Source organism: Miniopterus natalensis, chromosome 17, assembly GCF_054644295.1.
Source record: "Miniopterus natalensis isolate mMinNat1 chromosome 17, mMinNat1.hap1, whole genome shotgun sequence".
Taxonomy (NCBI): Eukaryota; Metazoa; Chordata; class Mammalia; order Chiroptera; family Miniopteridae; genus Miniopterus; species Miniopterus natalensis.
In genome coordinates, this window is record NC_142097.1 from 23,713,819 (window position 1) to 23,723,252 (window position 9,434).

General features: G+C 55.7%; 1 protein-coding gene across 2 annotated transcripts; it reads left to right on the forward strand.

The window, feature by feature from the left end:
* Positions 1–1,292: 1,292 nt before the first annotated feature.
* Positions 1,293–5,715, forward strand: KRT15 (keratin 15). Of its 2 annotated transcripts, XM_016215105.2 has the most exons (8): positions 1,295–1,932; positions 2,857–2,939; positions 3,063–3,219; positions 3,647–3,808; positions 3,902–4,027; positions 4,204–4,424; positions 4,860–4,885; positions 5,361–5,715. In XM_016215105.2, exons 1-8 carry the CDS (start codon positions 1,426–1,428, stop codon positions 5,453–5,455), a joined length of 1,377 nt encoding a protein of 458 aa, XP_016070591.1. In that variant the 5' UTR covers positions 1,295–1,425; the 3' UTR covers positions 5,456–5,715. The 2 variants fall into 2 exon arrangements, with proteins under 2 accessions (XP_016070590.1, XP_016070591.1); XM_016215104.2 differs by lacking the exon at positions 5,361–5,715 and having other exon boundaries at positions 1,293–1,932; positions 4,860–5,305.
* Positions 5,716–9,434: the final 3,719 nt, after the last annotated feature.

The following is a 9,434-nucleotide window of genomic DNA, read 5'->3' on the forward strand; positions in this document are numbered from 1 at the left end:
CCTCAGGGCTTCCCTGAAGGTGGGAACTGAAAGTGCCCATTTGCCAAAAGAAACTGAGACTTAAAGGTTTCACAGACAGCAACTAATAGAGGTAGGATTTGAACCTTGGACTGAGGGTACCCAGAGCCCTGCCCACTGCACTGCGGTGCAGCCCTGGGCCAGGAACCATCCTCCTGACTGTCCAGTTCAGTCTTGCTGACTTCCCCAACCCCTTTTCTTCCTAAGTCCTGGAGCCAAAGCCACACCTCCAAGTGGCACTGCCCACAGGTATCAGGTATCCACGGAAAGCCAGGCCCTGAGCTGGTGGCAGAGAAAAGGGCTCCCCTCTGTGGCCTCAGCATCCTGCCTTTAAGATCTCCATCTGCCTGCCAGGCCTTCCTATCGTCTCCATCCCCACAGCTCAGGCACACAGAGCCTTCTGGATAGGGTCCCTCCCCAGCCTTGCAGCTTCGCAGGAGAAACAGAGGCAGCAGCTTTAATCTGGCCCTGCTGTGCCGTGACATGTCTCTCCCCAAAGGTAGGGGCTTCCTGAAACTTGTCCCAGTCTTATCTGCAGAGGTTTGCCCCAACGTGTCCCAGGAGTAAGCAAAGTTTCAGTGACATGTGTAGTTGGCAGGTGGCGGGATTATCAATCAGCCCCTTGTCAGCCCGGAGCCTGCTGGCCTTTGTGAGGGTGCCAGTGCAGTGGGGCTGGGGCTGGGGGAGGAGTGGAGAAGGAGAGTCCATTTGCATCACCAGGGTAGTGACAGGTGCTGTCCCTTCTGGTCACCTCAGCCGCAACTTGACTCAACACCGCTGCCCCTATCCTCAGCCTGTCCCCATGGGCCCTCCATGTGCCTCTGCCCACCGATCCCCTGAAGGCCATGGTTCTCTCAGGGTCCTGTAGGCACACACAGGGGGTCTGTGAGCTGGAGACCACAGAGCAGGGATGGGAACTGAGAGCAGGTAGCTGGCCACCTAGGGGCGAGGGTCTCAGGCTGTGGGCAGTAGAGAGTCCAGCTGAGGGCAGAGCTGGCCTGAGCTGCTCTGTGCTGTGGCTTGATGTGACTTTGCTCCCTGCTACTCTACTTACTCAACACAGAGTGTAAAAATGAACCTGAAATCCAAGTGTTAAAACCATGGCCTGGGGCAACAACACCATCCATTCTGAATCACCTCTTTTGTTGCACTGAAAAAAAAAGAAAGCAAAGCAAAACTCCACACCAGCCACATGGAGGTGTGCAGGCAGCTGTGTTTGTCAGGAATGCAGAAGGAGTTGGCTTCCCTTTGGGGGAGGAGACGTGAACCCACAACACCCTCCAGGGGGTATATAAGGAGCCTCAGGACTGGGGGGGTGACAGGCATAGCACTCCGGTTTCAGGGCAGCCTGTGCCTTCCACCAGCATCCTCTGTGCTTGCTGAGAGCTCACCAGCTGCTGCCTGGCCATGAGCACCACGTTTCTGCAGACTTCTTCCTCCACCTTTGGAGGTGGCTCTACCCGGGGGGGTGCCCTCCGGGTTGGAGGAGGTGGCTTTGGTGGGGGGAGTCTCTATGGGGGAGGTGGAAGCCGAAGTATCACAGCTTCTTCTGCAAGGTTTGTCTCCTCGGGGTCAGGAGGGGGCTACGGGGGTGGCATGAGCTGCGGCTTTGGTGGAGGGGCTGGTAGTGGTTATGGTGGAGGTTTTGCAGGTGGTCTTGGAAGTAGCTTTGGTGGGGGTTTTGGTGGTGGCTTCGGTGGTGGTGATGGCGGCCTCCTCTCTGGCAATGAGAAGATCACCATGCAGAACCTCAATGACCGCCTGGCCTCCTACCTGGACAAGGTGAGGGCCCTGGAGGAGGCCAACACCGACCTGGAGGTGAAGATCCGAGACTGGTACCAGAGACAGAGCCCGGCCAGCCCGGAGCGCGACTACAGCCACTACTTTAAGACCATCGAGGAGCTCCGGGACAAGGTGAGTCCTCACGGGTCAGAGAGAGGGGGCAGATGGCTGGTGCCCTGTCCACATCTCTAACATCAGTGTTCCTGCTGCCTTGGGGAAATCCTTTCCTGCCCAGGCAGTGACTGCCAGTGTGTAAACTTGGCAAACGTGGAGCCCAGGGAATGATTTCTAGGTGTGGATGCCGGTGCCCATCTGCTCAGCTTGGCAGTGCCGGGCCGATCCTGGGAGTCTGGTCAGGACCCATAGGTGCCAAGCTGGGCACAATTACAGAAAGCAACTGCTCTCCTTGAACCACACACCCTGCAGGGCTCTGCAGAAGTGTCCTTTGCTTCTTTTGCGAGACTGATGAGTGTAGCTTCAGGAGCCCTGAGTGACAGGGCTTCCTGCCACACCCACTGGGGATGCCCTTGGTGCCAAAAGCACTATCGGGACTTCGAAGACCTGAAACTCATTATGGGCTCTGCTACCCACTCACTCACCCTGTCACTCACCTGGACTGGTTTTCTCAGCTGTAAGATGCCTTCCTCAGCTGCCCTCTAGGTCCCTCCTACCGGCTGGGACGGTCTGTAGATCCTTGGCTGTGTCAAGGTGTGCAGGGGAGGACCAGCAGCTGCGAGCTGTCCAAGGGGAGGTTGGTGGAATATTCCTGAGAGGGCTGTTGTTAGAGCCCCCGCACTCCCCACACACTCCAGTCCTGGCCACGCTATTCCCACAGGGGTTGCTAGGCAATCCTGGTTCCTTGGTCTTCCATGCCCCTGAGATGGGCAGACCAAGTAGTGGGCATCTGAGACAAGGTTGGATTCAGATTTCTGTCGGTGGTGGCAGAGGAGAGATTGTCAGTGTGGGAGGGGATGGTGACCTGGGGCACAGGGTAGGGGAAGAACAGCAGGGAAGAGAAAGGGATCCTCTTGGCACCCAACTCTCTGTCTCCTGCAGATCCTGGCAGCCACCATTGACAACTCCCGGGTCATCCTGGAGATTGACAACGCCAGGTTGGCTGCGGATGACTTCAGACTCAAGTGCGTTCCTGCCCCCCTCTCCCTTTCTGCATTCCCTCCTTTTCTTGGCCTCTCTCCTTCCTCTAGCTCAAGCAGCCCAGACCCCTCACCCTTACTTATGTTGCGTTCCCTCTCTCTTCCCAGGTATGAAAACGAGCTGGCCCTGCGCCAGAGCGTGGACGCTGACATCAATGGTCTGCGCAGGGTGCTGGATGAGCTGACCCTGGCCAAGGCTGACCTGGAGATGCAGATCGAGAGCCTGAATGAGGAGCTGGCCTACCTGAGGAAGAACCATGAGGAGGTGGGGCTGGGAGACCAGAGTGGGGCTGCTGGTGCCTCCTCATAGTTGTCTGCAGGGTTTAGTGGTTCAGAAACACACCCCCCCACACCAAAACAGGGGTCTCCATGGAGAGGACAGAACACTGTTCTCTGGTGACCGAGACCCTTTTCCTTCTCTGGTCCAGTGGGATCTGCTGTCCTGATCTGCTTCATGAGCTTATGCGAAGGCCCTGCTGTTTTGAGATCCTTCCTTGGTAGTGCCTAGAGAGGAAGAGAGGCCCTGAGAGCTGAGGGGCCCATGCGATCACACCTCTTCCTGGGCAGTGGGAAACAGAGGCTGGGTGGGTACAGGGGAGAGCCAAGGTCATGTAGTGAATTAGGGACAGATCGGGATTGGCACGTGGGACCCCAGACTCTCTGCTCTCCTACCCTCTGTCACCACCCTGCAGGAGATGAAGGAGTTCGGCAGCCAGCTGGCTGGCCAGGTCAACGTGGAGATGGACGCAGCCCCGGGCGTGGACCTGACCCGCGTGCTGGCGGAGATGAGGGAGCAGTACGAGGCCATAGCTGAGAAGAACCGCCGAGATGCCGAGGCCTGGTTCTTCAGCAAGGTGAGCCTGACCTCCCAGCCTGCCCCAGCTCCCCAAGTCTCCCAGGAAGCAAGCCCATGCCATGGGGCTCACTTCTATGTGTGCGACCTACAGACCGAGGAGCTGAACAAGGAGGTGGCCTCCAACACAGAGATGATCCAGACCACCAAGACAGAGATCACAGACCTGAGACGCACCATGCAGGGGCTGGAGATCGAGCTGCAGTCCCAGCTCAGCATGGTATGGCCGCCCTACCCCACCCCACCCTGGTCTATCCCACCCTCTGTGGTTGATTAAACCTTGGCCTTCCCAACCCCCACAGAGGGGGTTCTCTGCGTTCATTCAGTGCCTCTCCCGATGCCCCTGGTGCTTCCTTCTAGCCTGACACAGTGTCCATTGATCTGTTGCCCCACTAGAAAGCCGGGCTGGAGAGCTCGCTGGCGGAGACAGAGTGCCGCTACGCCACGCAGCTGCAGCAGATCCAGGGGCTGGTCAGCGGCCTGGAGGCCCAGCTGGGTGAGCTCCGCTGCGAGATGGAGGCTCAGAACCAGGAGTACAAGATCCTGCTGGACATCAAGACGCGGCTGGAGCAGGAGATCACCACCTACCGGAACCTGCTGGAGGGCCAGGATGCCAGGCAGGGCCAGGGTGCCAAGGGAGGAATGAGGAAGAGGCCAGTTGTCGGGGTGGAGAGTCATCTGTGGGGCCGATAGTGCTGCGGTGAAAGAAAACTAGGCGAGGAGGAAGGGCTCTGCGTTCTGCACTCTGGTCTCTGGCTGTTACCTTGGGCAGGTCACGTCACTTCCCTGAACCTATGTGTCTTCGGTAAATGACAGCAGTTGGGCTAATGCTGATTCCATCCCATGCATGAAACAGATGGGTGTTATTGTAGGTCAGAATCTGTCTGTATGTGTGGGTGGCACGTCAGGAGAAGCTCTCAGCCTCTAGAGAAGTCAGGTGTCGGGGTGGTAGGTGTAGGGGGCTGGGGACGACTGCTGAGCTGGCCACAGGGACCTCCCTTAGGGAGACCTGAGCTTCTGCCTTTGCTTACATCTGCTCCCCCCTCTTTCAGGATGCCTGGCGTTGGCACCAGAGAAGGTAAGAAGTGGGGAGGGGTGGTAAAAGCCACCCTTCCCCTTGGAATGGGGAGGCCAATTATTTCAGTAGGGTGGGACACACCCATTCCAGTTGACACCTCTTCCACTCTGGGACCCTCTATCAGCCCCCAGTAGAGTTGGGGTTGAAGATTTATGGAGTCCCTTCCAGGTTGAGCAGGCTCTGTCTAGGGCATAGCCCCTCAGGCCCCACCTTCATGCACTTATGCTAAGATGCCTAGGATGACTCCCTGTTCACGTGCAGTTAAAAACCCTGACATTGTTGCTCACTGCGGGGCATACCAGCCGCGGCCACCACCCTCCCCTGCGATGAGTGATTCAATACCAGCCCTCTGGCAGCTCTGGAAGGATCAGGGGTGCTGTCCGGTTCTCCCGGAGCTCAGCCAAGGTCCTGCCCCCTTGAGAGTGGAGGAGAACAGGGAGGCTCCCCCACTCTGAAGCTTGTTCCTCTTTTCTAGTGTCCCTGGGAGGTGGCCGTGGCGGCAAACTTCACATCAACGTTGAGGAGTCAGTGGATGGGAAGGTGGTTTCTTCCCGCAAGACAGAAATCTGAGTGCCCAGTGCAGAAAAGATGCCCCTCACACGCCCGTCCTCCCCAGGCTGAGCAGGGGACTGGCCGGAGGGGCTGGAAAAGCAAATTCCTTTCTGCCTTCTGAGGGTCCAGCTCAAGAGGGCTCCCTGTCTCCTAGTTCGGAGCTTTGCTAGCTCTCCCTCCCTCTGCCCTCCAGCTCTCCCCGCCTCATTTGTGTAACAGGTTCTTTCGTACCTTTTCTGTCCATGCAATAAAAAAAATTGATTTCCCTTTTTCAAATATCTCTTGGTAGTGTGTCAGTTTTTTGTGTTAGGGCCTCTGAGGAGGCCCAGGGCCCACATCCTGACATCTCCCCCTACCTTGGCTTCTTCCCGGCGTGGTGATAATTCATTCCTTGGGGTACCCAGGGTTCCAGGGACAAACCCACGCTGCTCAGGTGACTTGCTGCCTGACTTACTCCATTTGGTGATCATGGGAGCAGGAGATGGGAGTGGGTGGGTGGGTGGGTGAGGAGGTGGTTCCTCAAAGCAATTTTGCAGACTTGGCACAGAACTTGACATATTAACTAATTATTATTTTTTAATATAAATTATTTTTATTTCTATAGCATGCAAAAGGAATAAATATGATAACTGCTGACTATTTACCGATTGACAGCATGGATTGTATGGGTTCATCACTGTGTGACTGGCACTCTGCTAGGCACACCCACCCATGGGTCTCATTCAATACTCATGACTATGGGTGGTCAGGGTTGATTACTCTCATCTTAGAGATGAGGAAACTTAGAGATGAGGAAGTTGGGGAGATGCAGGGCTTGCCCAGTGGCCTCATGGTTGAATAGGAAGCATGAGGGCTGGGACTGAGCCCCATGTTTGTATAACTCCAAGACCAGGGTTTCTTCTGGGACCTCAGGCCCCAGCCCTTCCCAGTTGTCAGGACCCTCCTCCTTGCTTCTGGCCTTCAGCACATGTGCTATTTGAAATTCTCTCCTTACTAGCCAGGCACACCAGACCTCTAGGGTGGCAGAGTCGGTTCCCATCTCTGCCCCCGTGCAAAGCTGGCCCCCATGCCCCTGAAGCCCCCATCTCCTCTGCACGAAGCACTTAAAGTGCTCAGGAGGAAAAAAACCCTCAGCTCCAGGAAGCCCTCCCTGATTTCCCCAAGCTTAAATCCAAAGCAACACCAACCCCTATTGCCCTCCTCTCTCAAAATCTGGCGGCTCTCCTGACCCCATTGTCTCTGCTCTCAGGCCCATGAAAGCAGCGACATCCATGCACACCTGGTTTGTTGCCTCTGGTCTGGGGCTGGTTCCTCTGGGGTCCTTAGCCCTGGAGAGAGGGCAGGGAACGAGGAAGTGAAAAACTCTGGGTGCTGTGGCTGGGCTGGGTCAGTGGGGAGAGGAAGTACTGGTTTCCTAGCCCTGCTGGAAAGAGCAGATTGAGGGTACCTCTGTTATCCTGAGAATCAGATCATTTTGGGGGAGAGCCAAGCCTTCTGAGAGGGGCCCCTGGGTCTCATTGCGTAAAACTCCTTGCCCAGCCACCCTGGTTGGAGAGAAGCTGGCGCCTGTGCTTTCTGGGGGAGATTTAATCTAGAACTTGTCTCCTGAGTACATACTTTGAGACCAGGTTTCCCTGGGGCTGGAGGAAGGAAATAGAATTTATTAAGTGTCTACACTGTGCCAGGCTCTGGGCAGGGCACTCAACGAATGGCATCTCATTTACTGTCTCCACAGCTTTGCAAAAGCTGGTCAGCCTTTAGGGTCAGTTTTCAGAAGAGGAAACTGAGGCCCAGGGGAGTTAAATAACTTGAACAAAAGCACGAGCTGGGAAACAGTGAAACGAGCCTGGGACCTGTCTCTTTGATTCTAGACCCTGGCTTTTCTCTTGACGTCACGAGGGTGACAGAAGATGGACACACCTTTCTTACCAGGAGGTACTCATCTGAAACCCACTTCTTAGCCTCTCTGAGCAGCCTGTTCAGGTGTCATTCAGCTATTGTACTCAGAAAGATTGTCCTCGAATCTAAGCTCGGTCTCTCACGCTGTGGTTTAAGCTGACACTGAAGCCCAAAGCACCAGATGCCATGCCCCCAACATCCTGGGAACAGCCGGACTCCTTCCTTAGACTCTCAGATCCAATGGCCTGGCTGCTGCTCCTTCTCACCCACCTCCAGGCCTCTGTGGAAAAGTCTTGGGCCTTCTAAATAGCCGGCAAAGGGTTTTCTCAGCTTTTAGTTTGCAAGAATAATAACCTCTGCAAAGGTGCAGAGAGGCGATGTGGGGCGTGGCCTTCACCCCACCGCCCTCTCTCAGGGCTGGACCCTGAGCTGTGGGAGAACAAGGCTGTTTCTCCCTGGAGCGCCCGTCCCTGCTCTCCTGGGACTCCAGGAGCGGCTGTCAGAGAGGTCCTCGGACTTGCCAAGTCCTGACCCCCACCTGACCCTGGAGTGAGATGCCCACACCCAGGGGGAGCTCATGCCAGGCAGAGCCCTTAAATAGTCTGCGGCAGGGATGGCCCGCCTTCTGCCTGCACCTGGCTGCCGGCCTTGGATTCCAGCCAAGCTGAGAAGCAGGCATTGAGCCTCCCTGGGATTAAGGATTAAGGCCGTAGGCGTGTCTTTTGCTAAGGCTGGGCTTCCTAGAGCAAGCACGTGACATGCCCGCCACTTTCCCCCTGAGAAATTTGGCTGGTCCTTGTCCCTCTCTGGGTCTCAGTCTCCCCGTCTTGAAATAAAGGAGTCTGGTCCTTTGGTCTGGAAGGTCTCTGTGAGCTGATCTGTGTCCTGGGAACTCAGAGGGGAACCCTTGGATACCCGTGACAGTGGGGCTGTGTCTACACTGGGCACTGCTGTCTCCTCAGGGTGGGTGCTAAATAAACACTTGAACTAATGCATGCCCTTGCTTCTCTTTGGCTTTTCTGCGTTAGACATGGCTCTGGATGTTCACTAATATCTTGGGTATATGCCCATCTGGTGCTCACCTGTCCCTCCGTGGGCAGCTGGCGGCACAGGGGAAATCAGAAGCTGGCAGCTTTTCCCATTACATTTGGAGCTGGGGTGACCCCATTGGATTCCACTCCTGTTTGCCAATCTCCCTCACTCAAATCAGCAGACAGTGTACCCCTGGGACAGCTTCTCGGGCCTTTGTGGAAGCTTTCCTGTGCCAGGAGCAGTAAGCAGAGGTTTATCAGAGAAAGATCTTCTCCTCAGGGAATGGAAGGCTGAGTGGGGAAATACGGTAGGAATGCCACAGACTATCACTTGTCTGCTTGTGGTGGGTGCCGTGCTGGTTGCAGGGACCAGAGAGGGAGTCAGAGCAATGTGTTGGCACAGGATGGAGGCCCAGAAGAAGTCTCGGCCTGATCATCTAGCAACTATGAGCTGGCATTTCCTCATTTGTAAAGGGAAGTAAGAGCAGCCTTCCACCTGCCCAGCATCCCATGTCAGGTGTTTCTCAAATGTGAACTTGTCTAATGCCTGTTTTTCAGTAGCAGCCATTGAAGCATCGAAAGGTTGAGCAACTTTCCCAAGGTCACACAGCTTGTCAATGGCAGACATAGGGTTGAAACTCAGGCCCACTTAATTCAAAGCCTTCGCTGACCTTGTTGGGTTTCTGGGAAGCCCTGGAGGCATAAAAAGGATTTTAGAAAGCTGAGTACTGTGGAAATGCAAGGGTCTGAGGCATTGAGGCCAGTCTGGAGAAGGCTCCTTGGTACTTTTGTGTTAAGCAGGTGTTTTCGAGGGCAGAGAGTTGCCCAGAGGGCCAGGTCTGTTGTCTGGGAAGGGTCTGTCTTTCAGGAGAAGCCCCTTCCCTGTGGGATCTTGAGACCCTTTGGGAGGTGGGTCAGCCGTCCTGGGCTCCGGGCCCCTGGTGGTCCAGGGAGAGAGGAGCCTGATCTAAGATCCAAGCAAGGTACCGTGGATCCAGAGCTTGGGGACAGGGTGTAAGCCTGGGCTCTGCAGATGAACAATCTGGTGACCATGGACAAACCTTTGA

Coding starts and splice junctions, on each gene's coding strand:
- KRT15 (XM_016215104.2), top strand. CDS start 1,426: ATGAGCACCACGTTTCTGCAGACTTCTTCCTCCACCTTTGGAGGTGGC. Junction 3,220..3,646: donor TGAGGAAGAACCATGAGGAG/GTGGGGCTGGGA, acceptor ACCACCCTGCAG/GAGATGAAGGAGTTCGGCAG. Junction 3,809..3,901: donor AGGCCTGGTTCTTCAGCAAG/GTGAGCCTGACC, acceptor TGCGACCTACAG/ACCGAGGAGCTGAACAAGGA.